The 20717-nt window shown below is 35.8% G+C and overlaps 1 protein-coding gene across 1 annotated transcript; it reads left to right on the top strand.

Annotated features, from left to right (window-relative positions):
- Positions 1-245: 245 nt before the first annotated feature.
- Positions 246-14987, top strand: TESMIN (testis expressed metallothionein like protein; the record flags this gene model as incomplete). Its single annotated transcript, XM_080618190.1, has 12 exons — positions 246-364; positions 1263-1755; positions 3658-3775; positions 4502-4560; positions 6825-6945; positions 8636-8712; positions 10111-10202; positions 10734-10805; positions 11393-11495; positions 12932-13069; positions 13611-13786; positions 14825-14987. The coding sequence occupies 12 exons, from the start codon at positions 246-248 to the stop codon at positions 14985-14987; spliced, it is 1731 nt and encodes a 576-aa protein (XP_080474316.1).
- Positions 14988-20717: the final 5730 nt, after the last annotated feature.

Genomic DNA, 20717 nt, shown 5'->3' with positions numbered 1-20717 from the left:
TGCGAGCGGCGCCCCGCCGCGCGCACGGCGTCCGTTCACGTCGCGTCCGTTAACGTTGCGTCGCGCGGTGCTGAGCTGCAGGCGCCCGTCAGGCGGGAGGAGCTGCTGTGGCGCAGGGTGAGCGGCCGGAGCCTTGTCTTTTTCCGCCGGAGGATCCGCTGCGGGAGGCGGCAGGGCACCCGCAGCTTCCGGGCGGGGCTCGTCTCTCCATCCAGCCCTAGTGGTGGTGGTGGTGATCGGCGCATATGGGTCAGAGAGCCCTCAGCGCTGATAGATCCCGGGCTGGGCCGGAGGCATGGGGGGCTTCGCCCTCCCCATACTGGCTAGGTCTGAACCTTGGAACAGTGGTGGTGGCAGCACAGGGGTATGTTGGCCCGTGTTTTAAAAACGGGGCCTCGTGGTGCGTGGGGGAGAGGTGCTTTGGATCATGTTGCTTGTTGGAATGGTGACATGACAGATAAGGTTTGGTCTTAATGTGCTACTTACTGATACAAACTTAAAACTGTGTAATTATCATAGATTCATAGAATGGTTTTGGTTGGAAGGGACCTTAAAGCTCATCCAGTTCCAGCCCCCTGCCATGGGAAGGGACATCTTCCACTAGACCAGGTTGCTCCAAGCCGCATCCAACCTGGCCTTGAACACTGCCAGGGATGGGGCAGCCTCAGCTTCTCTGGGCAACCTGTGCCAGGGCCTCAGCACCCTCACAGGGAAGAACTTCTTCCTAATATCTCATCCAAATCTCCCTTCTATCAGTTTAAAGCCATTCCCCTCCATCATGTCAATACAAGTCCTTGACAAAAGGCCCTCTCCAGATTTCTTGTTGGTCCCTTTAGGCACTGGAAGCTGCTCTGAAGTATCCCTGGAGCCTTCTCTTCTCCGGGCTGAACAACCCCAGCTCTCCCAGCCAAGCTGTCTGAGTGTACTACATCACTTTTTTTATTTTATTTTTTTTTTTCACTACTAAAGCCAAGTAGTAAAATTCTGATTTAAGTCTGAATGCTGTTAACGCATTCAAAATGCACAAAGAATGTGCTCTGGTAAAAGCAGTTTGTTTGTGTTGGCATGGTGGCCTGCATTTTCGGACAGATTCCGAACCCCAACAACCTCTTCTAGATTATAAATTCCACAGTTTTGTGTTAATTGGATTAATCATTATTATATTTCCGTGTTGTTTGATTAAGACTATTTCATTCACTTCTAGATAGAAAAACTATTCAGAAGAATATAAAAATATAAAATTTAATTATCTTCAATGGGAGAAAGAAAAAAGAAGCCATTGACAGTCTGTCCATGAGTATGGAGAGATCCTTTGATATAATAGACAGTGGGCTTGTGACTGTAATATTTAGTCAAAATAGTGCTGTTAGTTCTGAAAACTTAAATCTGGAAACTGTAGTAATTAATAATCCCATTGAAGAAGGATTGCGCTCTAGTCAAGACAATCATTTACGCACTATAAATGTGGAAGAGACATTGTTAGATCACTTCAAGTATCCGCTTATCAGTGAAAATCAAGACACAGTAATAAAAGCTGAAGAACAGCCACATGGGAACAACAGCTGTGATGAGGATCTTGAAAAATACAAAGAACTAAATCCTCCAGAAGAATCTGAACATATGCATTCACCTTACCTGCCTTCAAATGGTGTCCCCCTTTCTTCTGTAGTGATGCAGAATAAAAATCCCAGTGTTCCAACTTCAAGCATTTTCTCTCTTGAAGGAACAGCCAATCAGAATGTCAGAGAGATACCAGTAAGATTAAGTGAAATAGGAATTTTCATACATTCATGCTTCTTTGTGATTACATGTGGGGAATCGCCACATTAAAACTTATGCGAGAACCAAATAATGTTTAAAGTTAAGTTAAAATTTTTTACTAGAACAAACTTAGTAGTAAACACAGAAATAAAATTCTAGTTTATATTGCCAGAAGTAGCATGCAGTTGAACATATGGTTCTGACTGCAGTTCTTTTTTGTCAATGTTATGAACCATATTTTTAAGTGGCTGGGTAGTTATTTTGCTCATTAAAAGAACCTTCTCATGTCACACATACGCCCACTTTGGTTTTGTATACTACTGTCTGTAGTAGCAACTATTAGACTGTTGTACAAAGTACAAATAGAATATTAACTTTTGTTCTTTAGTTCCACAGGTCATGTTAAAATTTATAGACCAAATGAGTTAAAAAGTAACTTATTTGCAGCAGTAAACTGTACCTGGTAATGTTAAGTCTTCATGGGGAAAGTAGTTTCATAAGAAAGGTGTTTCCTATTGCTTTCAATGTTTGGTAGTTTTTCTGTATAGTTTGAAGTTACCTTTTCTATGTTTGATCAATTACTATCTAGAAAGGTAGAGCATAAAGCTTCTTGTGATGCTCACAGGACCAAGTCCACCTGCTTATTGCAGGCTGCTTCTAAAGAAGCACTGAGATCTCAAGATAACTTCCTTTGTGAAGCTATCTTGTGATAATTAAGCATACCCATTGACTTTTTTTCCACATAAATATTTTGACAAACAGTGCTGTTCTCAGATTCCAAAATGAAAAGCACTAAAAACCTCACAAAAATCCCTTTGTTGAAAATCAGGTCTGATTTTCCCTTGCAGTATCCTACTACACGCAGCAGGGCTGCCTGTGCAGGAAAAGTTCTATCACAGAAATCATTGCTACCCAGCCCAGTGTGTTCCTAGTGGTTTTTTCATCCTGAGGTGTTTGAGGTTTGCTGTGATAGTTACCTTATGTGTTCTGGTTTTCTTTTTGATTTCAGGTTACTATATTGTTTGGAAGTATCTCTGGCTTGGAAGGTTTTTTTACACACAATAATGCCCAGGACACACACAGCACTCAGTATTCTTAGTAGTTGTTTAATAATCGAGACCTTCAATCTTTTGAAATGTTATTAAGATATAAAAGACTGGTGGAATCCTTTAGAAAATAAAGATGTGATTAAGAAATAACAGTTGCTTTCTTCAAAGTTAAGTTGAAGATAGGGAAAATTCGTCAGTCTCTGTACAAGGAGCTGAAAAATTTAGAAAAAGAATCTTTCTGACCAGCTCTCTTTCTAGTATCCTTACAGTTCATCATACTAAATCTGCAGGTTTCCTTAATCTGCTCTGTTTCTTGAAGGATTAGGACAAATTCTATGAGATTATAAATAATTTTATTGAAAGAAAGCCAGCTGATCGGTTGTTTCAATGCTGCTTGCTTGCCCTCCTAAACTGCTGTCAATATGAAGAGGAAGCACAGCACACACAGATAGAGAACAGATTTTCTAGTCTGAACAATCTCAATTCTAATTTGAAACTAGAAAATTGTTGATTTCTGGTTTTGTTCCATTTTCTGTTAATTTGGTTTGATTTTGAAAATACGCTTGTAGGTATTAAGTATGATGCTATTATAGTTATAAATGCATTAGATCTAAACCATAACTGTATTTTGAGCAGAAAAAGCAGAAATAATATTCTAAGTATAAAAAGGTATCTGGTAATGCTCAGTGGGCTGCAGCATTTATGTGCTTAATTATGTAATGAAAATCTAAATAACTCCCAATTTCCAAGGTAACTTTAAGGCAGATTTTTGATTATTAATTTTGCTTTTCAAAAATGAATCATTTAATACATAAAATAGTTAGAAATAAAACATTCTTTTCTTCAGGTGTTCAGATCATTCATACCTCCAGTTGCAGGTGAGAATAAAGGTATTTGTTCTGACCAATTTAAAGGAATCCAAAACAGTACTATGCAGTTACAAAACTTGACGAATTGCTTAAATGGTAAGTTTCCAAAGTGACTGGGAAGGGCTTCTTTTTTTTAATCCTCTTATAAGCTTAGGGAAGGATTTAAACAGCTAAATATATTAATTGTGGGATTTGGCAAATCGTAGTGTGAGCTTTTCTGGTAATGTACATATAACTAAGATGTTTGAAAGGAGAATGGACCACTGTTTGATCATGTGTGTTAATGTTGCTTCAACCACTTAGTTCAGTCTTCCTTTTAATTTTCTCTTTCTCCTCAATTCCTTCAGGCGACTGTGAAGAATATATTCCTTCTTGCAGGACATTTTTTATTTTTTATTAAGTTGAACAATGTTTTTATTTCACTTTGAAGTTTGACCAGCGGTTATAAAAGTTGGGTGGTTTGTACTGATGCTGCTGCTGACATTACGCTTGTGAGCAGGTGTTTGGTATATTCTGCCCTTAACCTGTTCACTGTCCTGCTCAGGGTTAAACTGACTGCTAGGCTTGATTTTACAAGGTAGTTTATCTTGAAGCTAAATAAATTCTACAAAATGATCACAATAAACCTCTTAAAGACATCAAAAAGACCCAAAAGGAAGTCTGTTTTTCCCAGCAAGCCTGTTACAAAAGAATATTAAATACTTATTTTACAAGAATGTAATGTAGTGACACCAGAATCTCTTTCATTGATCCTGTAAAGGAGCTCTTGGTATAAAACACTGGTCTTTTTATAAATAAAACATGCTTTATTTTATGTACTAGAATCTGCGAGTGATATCTATGGCTTACCTCAGACTAGTGCTTCTGTCTATGATGAAATGGTAAGTATGCATGCAAGATTTTATTATTATTGGAAGGATCTGTCCAAGTGTTGAATATCTAAAATGTGATTTATTCTATGTGCCAGAGGGTAAAAGGTTCTTTCAAACACTGTCTTATCTGATCTGTTCAGAAAAGAGAGGGAAAGAAAAATGTTGCTCTATAGATTTCTTACACTGCTACATTGTGGAGGAAGGAAGAATAGCACCTGGAATTTTCCTCTTTTTCTATTCCTGCTGGCTCCTCCTGTTAGCCATCTGCACATTCTTGTTCCAGTTCAGGCCAGTTGCTGGGGGTGTGTGTGTATGGGACTTCTCCTAAGGCCACCTAAACACAGTGGCACTCCGCCAAATACCACTGGATGGCTGACTGGTATTTGAGCCTTTATCCCACGTGCAGTGCATATGAAGGAACAGAGCTAAGGGTGAAAATCTGGCTTTTACATTAACATTCCTGGCCTATGGAGAGGTAGAATCAGAGAATGGGTTGGACCAGTTTGGATTGGAAGGAACCTTCAAGGGTCATCTAGTCCAACCCCCTGCAATGAGCAGGGACATCTTCAGCTAGATCAGATTGCCCACAATTGCATCCAGCCTGGCCTTAAATGTCTCCAGGGATGGCGTATCTACTGCCTCTCTGGGCAATCTACGCCAGTATTTTACCATTCTCATTATAAAAAAATTCTTCCTCATGTCCAGCCTCAATCTTCCCTCTTTTAGTTTAAAACCATCACCCCTTGTCCTGTCGCAACAGGCCCTGCTAAAAAGTCTCTCCACATCTTTCTTACGGGCTCCTTTTAAGTACTTAGAGGCTCCATATCTTTCTTGTACTCAGGACTCCAGAATTGGACACAGTACTCCAGGTGGGGTCTCACCACAGCAGAGTAGAGGGGCAGAATGTTCTTTGCAACTTAGTCTCTTAAAATACTTGAATTTTTCAAATGTAATTTCATTGATATATGCAAGACAAACTTGAGAAGTTCAGGTATTTCATGAAAGGGAGATTTATGAAATGCCATGACATACAGTAGTTGATCACTGTAACAGAAGTTAATTTTAGAATATAGGTATAACTGAATTTGCAGTCCGGTCTCAGATGACTACTTCTTACTTAGACTAATACCCAATGATCCCCAGTCAAGTTATATAATTCAAGATTAATTTTTGTTTTGCATAATTTGCTGTGACTATTGCCTAACTTCTCCAAGGCAGTTTAGAAATTTATTGATGCTTCATGATGCTGGAGAAACTGAATGCCATTGCTACTGTGAAGTATGCTACTGTTCATTGTTACCTTTCAGGAATATCTTTACTTGAAATATAGCCAAAAGTCATTCTGCTATTGACATGTAAGTTAACTATTCTCAGTATTATATTTGAATACAGTCCTCACTTTGAAACTTATTATTTCTGCAGATAAATTTTAAAATTTATTATATTTGCTTGGAATTTAAAGTAGATTTTAAAGCATGCCTGTTAAGTGTTGAAACTTTGTATTTCAGCATAAGAGAGGCAGTTAGTAATGTTACTGAGAATCAACAAGACAGAGCAATTTTTCAGAGTTCAAATGTTGATGACTCTGGCTGCAAGTTATTACAATTGCATAGTGTAACAGAGGAATCCAGATGTTCACACAGAAATTATTGCAACCCTGTGGTAATTATATCCTGTAATTGATAGTAAAACTGTATGCTAGAGAAAATTAGCTTCAGGAAGTGACACCTAGTAAATGCGGTATCAAAAATAATAAGGCAGTCCCTTTCTTGGATTCAGAGTCTATATTTTACCTTGTTATAGTGCTACTTTATATAGATACTATTTTCTATTTGGCAGCTGGAAACAAAGAACCCCAATGTGAAGTTTACTTCATCCAAAGGAAAAGTTTTTATTTAAAATTACAGCTAAATAAATTAAGTGAAACATGAACAATTTCAATGGCATGTTCTGGTTATGGAACTGAATCTGCAGCCAGCTTTAGTAAATAGCTAGCATCAGCTCTATAAAGCCCCATGGAGCAATTTAGAGAATCAAGAATCTGTATCACCTAGGCTGAGGAGCTACAAAATTAGATCTCAGTAGCTGCTTCAAAAAATAAATTGAAATTAAGGGGCATAAAGCAAACATCTAATGTCATAATGATCTATTTGTTTGAGAGATTCCAGTCTGTGATTATGCAGCTTTGTAAGACAGCTGGTACTCTTATGAAAACCTTTCTAGCTTAGAATTACAGTTTTTAGATGAAAGCTAATCATAGTTATTCGTTCCAGGTTATCTGCCAGCTGGAAGGAGGTACTCAAACACTCTGTATAAACAGTTGTGGCACACAAGAACTAAAACCAGTCCATCTAATTTCGGAGTATCACAACCAACATAATTATCTTCAATCAGGTATAATAAAAATTAAAATTATCTCTCGCCTGTCAGATACTATGTTAATGTGCAACTGAATGTGTTTATATTCTTAAACAGCAACAGCAGGACGTGAGTCAAAGATAATGTAGCTATCAACAGTTGTTATTTTACTTTACTTTGCAACTGAAAAATTGCTAGGCACTTCAGTGTAATAAAAATTATGTACAGGATATGCTGAATTTATGGAAAGTTATTAATATACAGATTACTTCCTATATAAAGCACATTTAGCATAAATACGGGCATACATTTGCATTTACCCTAGTTTGCCACCATGTGTCACTGTTTCTTTATAAACGAGGAGCAGCGTTGAGAGTTGTGGGTCTATTTTAGTCTTGGGATTCAGAATGTCTCACTAATATTTACATAATTATGTGAACTTGAAATACCATCAATTTTTAAAGAAAGTAGTTTAATGAAAAGTACTTAAGGGTATTTAAATGTAGTTGAACATTTTAATCTTAGCAGCAACAAAGTATTTGAGTGTAGTTTAGTTTTAATTTAAATAAGTATCTTTTTACCTAAATACAGCTTTCTCAAACACATTAATAACATTGTTTATTTCATTATGTATTATTATAACTTTATGACAGTGGTGCACTTTGATGGCAATGAGAAAACAAAATTTTTTAATAGTCAGCACCGTACAAGCACAGATATTGCTGCTCTCAATATCAATAGGTGCTGAGTGTGAGCATTTCTCAGCAGATGTTCTAGGTATGGAGCCTATTTGCTTATGTTTGCCAGAAGCCATCAGAAGAGTAAACCAGGCACATGCAAGTTAAAGTTTATGTTCCTTTATAAAATCCAAACTCTCTTTCATTTGCTGTAATGGTTGGGAAGAAAAAGCTGAGGAGGAATGCACTGGCATATGTTTTTTTTTGTTTTTATTTACTTGAACTTCCTTCTGTTTTACTCATCTTCACATCAAGTAAAAGAATTTGGTCCAGAAATAAAACTTTTGCATTTTCTTTCTTTAGTTGGGAAGGAAGTAAGTATAGGTATAAGATTAATCTTGTAATCTTACTATTACTAACTGTTTTTTTCTGCAAAAGCTAGGATATTCATATACTTACATGCAGGTCTTCACTAGGACTTACTCTAGGACAGCAATAGTTTCTCCATAGGTTTTTAGTAATTTCTTTTTCCATAAGCTAAAGACTTCTGTTCCAGATGCTCTCTCAGAACTCTGGAAATAAGTAAAATAAGAACTGAGGATAAACATATTTAATTGTTTCTGATGTTCTTCTTATCAAAATATTGTAAGTCTATGGCATTTGAATTTAAATTTACTTGATGTCATAGAATAAAAACAGCCTATTGTCAAATTCCTAGCCGAAAAATTATTGGTGGTTGGTTTATCATGGGTATTTTTGTGTGGTCAGGTTTTTATTCTTCGGTTGTTTTTTTTTTGCAATGAAAAAAACATTTCTGGAGAGAAAACTTCTAGGTCCTTCATTGACACTGTTTATTGTTTATTGTAGAGTAAGTTTGGATTCAGAACTGTGCTAACAGAAGGCAGACAGCCTCAGGTGATTTTTTTAATTAACAAAATAAGTTGAAGATACCAATTTACTTACATGCATGCTTAATTCAAAAAATTTGTATGCGTAAATGAAATTATATACACCATGGGTAGTTCTTCAGGTAAGGGTCTTCTTTTCAGATGTGGACTATCCTGTAACAGCTATACTGGGGCAGATTTCTCCTCTTCCGGATGAACTGGTTCTAAATGAGCAAAAGGTAAGGAAGCTCTGTCCTTTAAACTTGTCAATTTCACTATACACTCTTTTTCCTTTTCTTAAAAGGGGTTGTTAGGTCTATGTTGGGAAGTAATAACTGTATGCATTTCCTAAAGACAGTTTAGGTAGTTTGGTTCTGCACTCAGTACACTTTCTGCATAGAAAGTTTTCTGATTTCAACATTTTCTAGAATATCAGAATTAAAAATACAGTTTTCCATAAGAAAAATAACTTTATTTCAGTTTTGAAACCTTGATTTTGGTATGATACAGAATATATTATTTCTAATAAACTTTTTAAGATTCTTTGGGGGTGAAGGAAAGCACATTGACTTTTACCAGAAGAAGGGGACTATTTCCTTCCAGTAGTTTTTTTTCACACTCTTTTCTCCTGATTAGGATTTAACAGTCATTAAGTCTTTATAATTTTTGTTGATGTAAATTGAACAGAAGACTAAAGGTCTCTGCAGATGTTTGGCTTCTCATGTGTTACTTCCAGCAGAGCTGGTAGCAAGAATCACTGCCATTTTTTGTTAACGTTTTATTTGTATGAAGATGTGCTGTTGGTACAAACACAGCAAATGGTTTGTGGATAGCAGCCACTATTATAAAAAAAACAAAGGAAGAAAACGCTCAAGGGTCAGGCTGAATAATGACCTAGGGAGTCTTTAATCCCTAGAGGTGGTATATCTGCAAATAGGTGCCTAAACATTTTGGAGCAGTGATGTAGTCAAGCTTGTAATTCTCTAGCTTTATCCCAAATTAGTTGTTTCCTAGGTATCTTCTTTTGCTTTAGATATATTAATTTTCCCCTTCTTTATGGTAAGCTAGATTAGTCACCTATTTACAGTTATTCACTGTTCCTCTATTACTGGTAGTACCAGCATAATCCTAATTGTTCTTCCCTTGTCTTTCTACATAACCAGGCCCTTATTAATCATATGTCTGAAGAGATAACAGATCTGTAGTGTGTTTTCTTGGTCTGTGAGCTGATTATTTTTTTAAATTTTGCTTAGTCTTCTACCAATTAGATGTCATATCGCAGATTAACCTAATGTAAATCATCGAGTCACTAGCCAGTTTCAATTGACTACTGGAATTAAAAGCAACTGAACCTAGAATTATCAGTAAATTGAAACTAATGTGCCAATACTGCAGCACTGAAAGCTGTTCTTGGTTTTTTGCATTGGGAGAACTGGGATTCCTGACATACTGAATGGTTTCCAGGAAGAGATGCATGCTGTTTTCATGGCTTTTTACTTCTACTTTTTTTGTTAGGAACCTGAACCTTGGCATTCACATTATCCCTGCAGCATTTTCTTTGTGTTACTTCTGTTAACTTTCAAAAGTATTTTTTTTTACATAATATAAACAGGATACATGCATTTTATCTTGAACAGTTTGAAAATGTACCTTTGCAACCAGTAGCTAGCACTGCCACATTCGATCTAGAATCAGATCTGCATGGGCTAGTGAAAATGACTTCAGAGGGGTAAGACTCATGAAACATCCTACATCCATAATGACTTGTATTTTAAGCTGGCAATCACATTTTCATGTTGCATAGCTGCTTCTCTCTTGTAACAAAAATGCAGTTCTATAAGAGTGCTTTCTGTATGTATCTTGTTAGTCATGATGCCAGATGCTGGTGATCCAGACTATGTAAGAGGGTTTCAGGTTATGTTTTCAAATCTAATCAGCACGTGTTTAGCCTGTATTTCTAACACTAATGGAATTCTTTTAATATGTGGATAATAATGTGGATAATTTTTAAATAAGATACAAGTCCAGTGTGAAAGGTGAGAGAGCTTCGCAGTTGCACAACAGGCAGCTGTGGTGGATAGCAGGAAATTATGGGCTGCTTATTCTCTTTTTCTCATGTACTCTCTGAGGCCACGCTTGTTAAGTTGGTGTAAAAAATAAAATCAGTGTTTATTGTTTCAAATCTATAGAATAACTAGTTTTCATTATAGTTGTATTTAGGGATTTTTTCTAATTTTTTTTCCTTTTCCAACCTCTTTAGCTTACCTTTTGGTTCAGGGGTTACAAAGTCTAAGAAACCATGTAACTGCATAAAATCTCAGTGTCTTAAATTGTAAGTAATAATTTATCAGCATTTAATAAATGCTTATAACAGTGCATGATGAAAGGACAAATGTAGAAATGTGTGCTTTAAAATGAACAGTAATGTCATGTCAAAAATTGGTCATTTGAAACTGAGTTAGAAAGATCCCCATTTGATGTAAACTAGTGTCACACAAGCTCAGAATTTGGTGCAGAGGTGTAGATGACTGCTTATAATCAAAATTATGAAAATTAAAAGAGAAGCTAGAAGAATTGTTCAGAGCATATCTGGAAAATCCTATGTAGGCTGCATATGCTATATACTAAAATGGATTTTCTCTTTCTTGCTGCTGCTTTGGTACATGAATAATATGCACAAAGGTGTACATGTGATAATTAAAGGTTGATTCATTGACAAACTAGGTGTATTTTACAAAGTGTAAAATTAAGAAAGAGAGAGCAGGTCTTTGTCTAGGTTTGGATGTGATTAAAGTTCAGAGGAAGGAACATTTTTCTTTAGTAGAAACTGAACATTTTGCCTAGAAGTAGAATATAAATATTTACACTTAAACCAGTTGAGATTTTAATTTCTTATGTTATTTTACGTGTTAATCATAGATATTGTGATTGCTTTGCCAATGGTGATTTTTGCAACAACTGCAACTGCAAGAACTGTTACAACAATCAGCTTCATGAAACTGAGAGATTTAAAGCCATTAAGGTGAAAAAAAAGAGTACAGTACACATTAGTGTCAGCTTCATGTATAAAAAATACTGCAGTATTGTTTTTCCAGTAGTTACAGTATTTGAAATATGTTATTTTTACTCTAAATAAAGCTAAATGTTGTCTCTATTATTCTTACATAAAGAAATTTAGGGATTTCTTTTTTTCATAGAACTTCTGATACTTTGTGTTAAACATAATGATGTGTTAGATGAATAGTATTTTTTATTCAAGCCCAAATTTAATTTCAGAATTTTTTTTTCATTTGAAGGAAAATTTATTGTATCCCAAAATCACACAGTAAGAAAACAAATTATTACTATCCAAAGTATTATTCTCATTGGTAGAACTTCTACAGCTGTCCGTGTTAGTCTTTCTGGTTGACCTATGCTAAGTTGGCTCTGCTGGTAGCAGCACTGAACCCTGCACTAGTGAGAAACAGATTGGTTCTACATTTGGAGACTGATGGAGTGGAACAAAGAATAATATGTGGGCTAATTTTTGTGTGTATATCAAACGACACAGTCTGGGCAATTACTTAATCTAAGGCGCGTATTATGTTTTGTACGTGTTAAAGTGATAATGAGAAGTATTCTTTTACTGCTGATACTCGAAGAATATATGAACAGCTTTGTGCTTCTTGTATACAACTCTCCAGAACAGTTTTGTATCATTCACATAATTTTGGGATAGTACAAGACATTGATCTAGAGTTAGGCTTTGCTACATCCAACCAGTCAAAGCCACAGCAGTTTTTGCTGTAACTATGCAACAACTAGTTTTCAGATCAGATGCTCTTCTGTAGTTCAGCTGATGAGGCTGTTGGTGTCTAAGCACTCCTTTCACGGCTGTAGGTGTCATCTTGTAAAGCATGATAGATCTTCTTGTCACTGACGAAAGCATATCTGTACCATCCGTAAATATTGCACATAAAGGGGATATAACCTCTTTACCTGTCCTTTAGTAGTCCATGGCATTGAGAGGTCTTGGTACATGACCTGCTGCTCCAGTCCAATGCTGATGTGAGTGAATGGTCTTTGTATTGGGTCATTAATAAAAGAAGATATATTCTGAGATGTATGTAACTATGTATGCAAGGGTTCTTTCTTCACTGAGAACTCCTTATTTCTGATGAAAGTGGCATCAGCAGTGAAAGAAAACCAGTCTCAAGAGAACAGTAGGTCTAGCAGATTTAAGTTATTCCATAAAAACAATGTAAGTTTCTTCCTGTGGTAGAAGCAGGCTGGCTTAGTGTTCTGCAGTCTTTGGTTCCTGCTCTCACATGCCATGGAAGACTCCTTTATCCAAGGGCTTCATACCACCAATAATGAGAGTGGAAAATAAAAAATATTTGTTAAACATTGTGTCACAGTCATTCAGTTGTCTGAAGACATTTCTTTGAATTTCTTATAATCTAGCAATTTTTGTTTCAGGCATGTCTTGATAGAAACCCAGCCGCTTTCTTGCCAAAGATTGAGAAAAGGGAACTAAAAGAAATTAAACCTCACCATAACAAAGGATGCAATTGCAAGCGCTCAGAATGCCTCAAGAATTACTGTGAGTGCTTTGAGGTGCGTCAGGTGAACTTCCCTCTCATCAGTTACTTCCTTACCTTCGTGTTCTGTAACTAGCCGTTGCTAAAATGATTTATTTCTTCGCATTTTTCATCACAATACTTTTTGAATATAAGAGGCACCATCTTCTTCTTGTCATGTCTTTAAAGAAGTGTATCTTGCTGAAGTTGATCAGCTAAAATTTTCAGTATCGGGAGCTCTCAATCAATGCCTTGCTCCAAAAGAAATGAGCAATGGTTTTCTGCTAATCCTGGTATTTTCTTTGCATCTATTATATTTTGTTATCTTGCAGAATTATGCACAAATTGATTGGGTGACTGATATGTCCATGTACATAACATCAATCTCCGCAGAGAATCCATGGAAAAAAACCTGTCTTGCTTTCTTACTGTATTGATACTGATGGTCTTGCTCTGGGTGTGTACGAGACCAGAGCATCTAGAATAAGTCCCTGGTGATATAGCTGCAATGGTTGCTTGAATCTATGTTTAGTTTAAGATTTATGCAATTTTTATTGTAAGTGCTCTTTATTTGCCAGGCTAAAATTATGTGTTCCTCTATTTGCAAATGTATTGGTTGCAAAAATTATGAAGAAACTCCGGATGAAAACAACCAGTCAAATGTGCTAAACTACATGGATTTTGGAAATAATGAAGAAAACAGCCCAGTTTTAACATCAACATTCAAAATGTTACCCAGATCGAAGAAAGACAGGTGATTATTTGGAAATAGCAATACATAATTCATTGGTCTGACTTCATCATTTTTTTGTGTAGCAATTTTTATTATTATATAAGAAATAGTGACAGATGGCCTATATACAAAAAATCACTTCACATAACATTTACCATCTTGTTTCTATAAATAAAAACATTATCTAAAGGAGAGGTTTTAAGTAGATAGTAACTTTAAGTAGATAGTATTTAGAGTTTGAGGATATATGTATTAGTTCTGCTTACAAAACAGCAGTTATTTATGTATTTACCACACACTTAATTTTCTGAACTTTTTTTCCTCCTTAGCTACTTTAGTTTTCCTTCAGTTTCTCTGTTCTTAAATTTTTCTGTGTTCAAGCATTCATTTCTAACAAAAACTTGACCAAAGAAGTTCTAAGAAAATTAATATTTCTCTGATGTTCAGTTAATAAGCATGCTTATATCACTGCTTCTCTCCCATCTCTTTTCGTCCACCTCCTGTCAATTTTATGTGTTGGCAATTTGAATTGTAAAATATTCTAAGAAAGCCTGATGTTGTTAATGCTTTCTAACATAGCTGTAGCCTAATTTCTATTTTTGGTTGGTTTATAGTCATTTGTGTAATAAATAGAAGCACCTGTTAATGACAAAATTAATTAAACCAACTCGTAATTGATTTTAGGGAGCTTTACTCCAGGCCCTAAAGTTTTCAGTTTGCATACATAATTTTCTTTGCTTTGCATTAACCATCACCTTGAAATTCTTACGTTAATTCCATTTTAAAAAATACTTTCTGATGATCTAGTTTTAAAATACTTTAATAATTTCTCTTTTTGATAGTGTATTGATGGGGTAGATGGTGCCAAGTTATGCCTTTGCTTGAATCACACAGTGAAATTCCTACAAAGATATATCTTACATCAGCTACTGCAACTACTCTTATTCAGCTCTGTGCATTCCAGCTTTTAACTGAGTTTTGCAGTCTGCCCTTTAAATTATTTTATGTATTTTAAATGGAGATATTTTATATTTCATACAGTTTCTTCTTCTCTGTCAGGCAACCAGCTGTATCTATATCTTGGGAAGAAGTGAAAGCAGTGTGTGCTTGTCTCCTGGTGCAAGCTCAAGAAGCAGAAGAACGAGGTTACTCTGTTCGTCTAGCTGAGCAGATGATCATGGAGGAATTTGGGAGATGTTTATCTCAGATCCTGCGTGCATGATTAGAATTTAAAGGACTGAAAGTTGAATAATTTTCAATTTATTATAAAGCCAAGAAGTAATAATATTGCTGGTTGCCACAGTCTCCACAATTTTGCTAATTAATGATCTTACTTTGATCTTTTGTGGGAATAATTTCATTGACTTCAGCTGAATTCTTTTTGAATTATGCTGGTGTAAGTGAAATCAGCATCACATCCAGCATTATTCTGAATAACTTAATGCTGTTGAAAGTTTATTATATTTTTTACTAAAACAGATTTTCTCTGTAGTTAGGACCTCCTGAGCTAATTCTTCAGTCTTTACCCAGACTCTTACTTAAATTAACTTTAAATTATTTTATTTGATGTTTATGGGAGTGGAGATAAGGCAGAAATTTAAGTAAGAATTTGCTATCTTAGGTGGGTTATTTTATGACATGTGAAACAATTTTATTTCTGGTGGTAGTAGGCAAATCCACTAAGTTTAGCTTTGGGTCTTCTTTGGTTTGGCAACTTATTTTTGCTGTCTGCAAATGTATTATTTTTGGAAAACAGAGCAATGCTGTCAGTAGATTTAGTATTTATTGTAGGAAAAAAACCCACACCAGATTTTTTCAACATTAAATCTGTAAGACAGATGAGCCTCATAAAGAATAGGAGGTAAATTACCTCCTTTTTACTACTACTGTAAAGTACAAGAGTTTGCGATGGGAAAATCTTTCATGTACATACCATTTAGCATTGAAATGTGCTGAATCCTACATTTGCAATCTGATTTCCCTTAAAGCTTGGAATACCTTCGTTTAATTATTCATTTTTCTTATGTGGACATTTTCTTTGTGACATTTCTTCCTCTTCTCATTACACTGTTGAGATAAGACTAGATTTTATTTTCTTTAACAGGAGTAAGCTATTTGCTGACATGTTTCTGGAGAAAAGAAAGTCATCTAAATGAATTGGCAGATTATATAAAAATGAATGCTCTTTGTTTTTAGACATTTTATGTTAAGTTGGTAATGTATGCTGGGATATTTTTGCCATTTATGCTAAAATAAAGATATTCTCCATGTTATGTTGATTCATGAAAAATTGATAAGACAGGAGGTGAGACTGCGTGGTATTTCAGATTTTTGTTTAATAAGAGGGAGGGCTTTTTTATTAGTGGTAGTTGATATGTGAATGTCTTGCATTCTGTATCTTTGTTTTTAAAAACTACTGCTTGAGATTCCTGAACGTCAGAGAAAATGAAATCTCAAAGTGCTCAATAAGTGGTACGGCACCATCTGTACACTTCACCCCATCCTGGGTCCTGTCCTGGGTTCAGCAGTACCAGTCACTTTTTCTCCTTCTTAGTAGCTGGTGCAGCTCTGTATTTTTGACTTTCGGCCTGGGGACAGCACTGATAACACCGATGTTTTTAGTTACTGCTCAAATGTTTAGTCTGACCAAGGACTTTCTGAGCCTCATGCTCTGCCAGGGAGGAGGGGAAGCCGGGAGGAAGCAGAGAGAGGACACCTGACCCAAACTAGCCAAAGAGGTATTCCATACCACAGCACATCATGCTTGGGATGTAACTGGGAGTTACCCGGAAGGGCTAGTTCACTGCTCGGTCAGGCTAGTTATTGGTCGGTGGGTGGTATTGTATTCTCTTCCCTTATTATTTCCTTTATCATTATTATTATTGGTGGTAGCCGCAGTGGTTTGTGTTATACCTTAGTTATTAAACTGTTCTTATCTCAACCCGTGGGAGTTACATTCTTTCGATTCTCCTTCACATCCCTCTGGGGGGCGGGGGGAAGAAAGAAAGGGAGTGAGTGAACAAGCTGCGTGGCTGGGTTTAAAACACGACAGTTCTTTTTGGCGCCCAACGTGGGGCACGAAGGGTTGAGATAATGACAGATCTGACCAGAGTGTGTCTAATCATATTTGTGATAAGCATTCATTGTTTTAGATTAATAGTCACTCGTCACAATGCTGATTTATTGGCTCTCAAAGTTGTTTCTCCTGATCTCACAGTTTCAGTATGTTGTACCTTACTTAGAGCCGATATTTGCTGTGTTAGTGTTTATCGGCTGGGGCCTTCCGCTAAGGTTCTTGTTTCATTGTACTTTATGGTAATGACTTGTAATACGGGGGGGCTCCGGCAGCAGGGCAGGATGGACGTGGCCGTGAACTTGTACCTGGCCGTCCCGCTGCTCTTCACCGTCCTGGCCCTCATCCTCGCCTCCGTCTTCGTGAGGCTGCGGGGAGCTGAGGGGCAGCTGAGGGAAGAAAGGGGGGGGGAGTGAGTGAACAAGCTGCGTGGCTGGGTTTAAACCACGACAGGCCCATCAGTTCCGAAGATGATTTCCCCTGATTTTGAAATTAATACTTACATAAAGACATTGTCTTAAAAGTATTTATCCCATGATAGAATTACTAGGAAGTCTTAAATCAGAAGGGCACATAAGGGCTGTAGAGTCAATAGACAATCCATGAGGAAGGAAAGCATGAAGAAAAGAAGAAAGCAGCCTATATTGCTAAATCATGCCTTGAAATCAAATCTCAGAAATCAACTCACTAAAATTTCCATTGGCGTTGAGGTTCAATATAATTAACACTAGTAAGCAAGAAAATAGGATTAGGACTAGTGACATAAATCTGGATTAAAAATAGCAATTTGAAATAGAATTGCAAAATAAAAGTAAAGATTATTGGGAGCAGTAGAAAAAGAAAATACATTGTAAGAGGAACTGTTAGAATCCTTGAAAAACTAAATTTAAAGTAATACAGGCTCATCTTGAATTGAATACACACAGCAGGAGGCAATGCCATAATATAAAATGGCAAATTAGGAAGCCCAAAAGAGAAATGAGCTCAAATATAGGGAAAAAACAATTAAGAAGAAAAATAATAAGATTTTTACAAGTTGAAAGGTTGGAAAATAATAAAAAAAGTAAAAAATTCACAGGGAAAATTTAAAGAAAAAAATACAGAGAATTAAAATGGAATTAGAGAGGAAAAAATATGAAAATTCTATTACCAAAAGTAAATGGTAGGAGTACAGGGGAGAAATATAATAGCACAGTACGGGAAATAAATGAAGAAATGATCTACAGCTTTGAGCAACATCCCTAGGTTCTCATCTCTGATAGACATGATGTATAATGCTGAGACCTTCACTCAAAGTGTCAGCTAAGAAGCTCTGAGAGAAGGTTTCTGCATTTTCTGCGTGAATTTTGAAGTCACTGTATAAATGAAACAGACATAAATGAAGTTAATATCAATTTGATAATAAAAAAAATACAAGGCACAAGAATGTGTAAGAGTTTACTCTGAGGCAATAAGAACAAACTAGTAGATGTAAAAAGCTGAAATTAATTATCTTTTTCATTATGCAGCAGTAAAACCAATCTGATTTAATATTTTTTATATTACAAATGCTATAAACTTGGTCTGTAAAAACACTCCCAGGCTGTGTGGTGACTAGAATTGTAATTATATTCTGATAACAAAAGATAAATGCAAAGCAGAAGTTGATAATACATACTGTAACAGACAAGCCTAGCAGAAGCAATTTCTGTAATTGTTAACAACCTCAAAAACTCTGTAAAAGAGAGTTACATCGTCAATAAGGAAAGTTAAAAGCTTTGTGCTCTTACAAGTGATGCTTTTTTGCAGTCAGTGGTAAAATTATTTGAGAGCAGCACTGACACAGCCACAGATTTCCTCCTGAAACAGTCAAATAGGAAAGATGCACTGGTTTTATTAACTAAGTGTAGTCCTTTTGTACTAAAGAAAAGTTTTGTTTCATAGCAAAGATTAGAACTGTCTTGGTGAAAAGGGCACCAGAAATCCAGTCCTGAGAGGGTCAAGGGGTTGGCATTAAAAGTTCTGTACAGAAAAGATTGAGAAGGGAAAAATCTAGCTGAATAGAATTGGAACATGTGCGAACTGTATTAGGGAGAAAACACTTTTCAAATGAGTTGATAATTTGACTTTCTATTCCATACCAGAGTCTTGGAAATTAGATACTAATGAATGGAACTTCTTTAAATGGCTTTACATGAACAAGAACTAAGTAGAATTGCATTCAATCACTGCTGCTTTGTCTAGCAAAAGAAACCCTGGCCCCAGCAAATAAATACATTAAAAGGAGAAGGATAGCTAAGAAATTAAGCAGGGATAGCTCTCTTTATAGCAACCATTGTGCTGTTCTTGGTAATGGATCTTTATTTCTTTTTACAGTATTTTATAATTTGTTCAATTTCTGAATATGAAATTATGGTATATCAGAAATAGATATATTCATGTTCCTGAGAAAACAAGCAGGAATTAAAAACTAAGCAAGCCCACGGATTCATAATTCCTTGAACTACTTTCATTTTAACCTTACAGAGAAAACACAAAGACCTTTTTGAAACTGGCAATGTGTCAGTCTCATCTGAAAAGAACAAGGAATATTACTCTTTTAAAAATAAGTAAGGATAGAGATTATTTTGCTGGGCACAATTGAAAAGTTACTGAAAGCAAACATTCTCATCAAATGTCTTTTTTCTATTTAATTTTTAACCTATGGATATATCAGACAGTATTCTAAAGGCTAGGTAAACTGTTGTCAAGATCTTCAGTGCATTTAAAATTAAAATTATTTCAGAGAGGTGTTTGAAATTCAGGAATTCAGACACTGCTAAGAGGTATCTCTAGATTCATAATCATGCATTTCCACTGAAAGATGTCGCAATGTGGTATGTGAGATCTTATTTAGAGGTATGGATTGGTACAGAATAAAAATTATGCGGAGAACTAAATTTCTCATATATACGTAACACAATACAATCCACTCCAGGAGATCTTTACATAAGGATTGAAAGTTGCTATCTGATGCCTTCGCTATTAGTTACATTTGGAATCTCTCCCTGTTTGGTTAGGGCAGGTGTCATCAAACTTAGTCAACTGTTCATAAGGATATTAGGGATTAAATGTTTCTCTTTCACTGTACAGATTAAAAAAATTGAAATACATTCTGACAGGAGAACCCTTCTCTTTTCAGATTACTTGGCCCATTTGAGAAGCTGACATATTTGGACAGAAAGAGAAAAGGGCAAATGTCAAAGGAGCCTCAGTTTTAATAGAGAGCAGTATGCAGAGGAACATGAAAGTAAATGGAAGTATGAGAGGAGCATCTCAGAAAGAATAGTAGCTGGAGCGAAGTAGTGATGTGTACAAAATAGCTTCTAATTCTGTATTTGTTTTGCATCAGTTTGAGACAAGTGGAGGTAAAAAAAAAAATTAAATGGTGAATCAAGAGGTGACTCTAAGCTACCAGTATTCATTGATTTCATACAGCTATGGAAAAGCTTAATACTCTTCTAGAGAATGTTAGAAAATATAGTTCTAGTAGAGAGAGGAGAATGTATTATTTTATAAAATACTGCTAAATTTTAATTTGGAACACTGTGTACTGTTTTCATCATCTGTGTTCAAGAAATATAAACTTAATTTGGAACAGATGCAGTTCTTGGAAAGGCTCCTGGGATGAATGAGAGAATGGAATATCTGTCTTTAAATGTAGAGAACAAAGGAGTTTGATTTATTCTAGACAAATAAAGCCTGAAAGGAGATATGATTCCTCTTTGTAAATAAATTCAGGGGATAAATACTGTAAAGGGATAGAAACTGTTAAAGATAAAAGATACATATCATTTGAATTTGGAATGGAAAGTAAGTTTTCCTAACCATTCAAAGAGTAAAGTTCTGAAAGGGTCTTCA

The sequence above is a fragment of the Psittacula echo genome (genome assembly GCF_963264785.1).
Source record: "Psittacula echo genome assembly, chromosome: 5".
Lineage (NCBI taxonomy): Eukaryota > Metazoa > Chordata > Aves > Psittaciformes > Psittacidae > Psittacula > Psittacula echo.
This window is presented reverse-complemented; position numbering and strand designations above follow the sequence as displayed.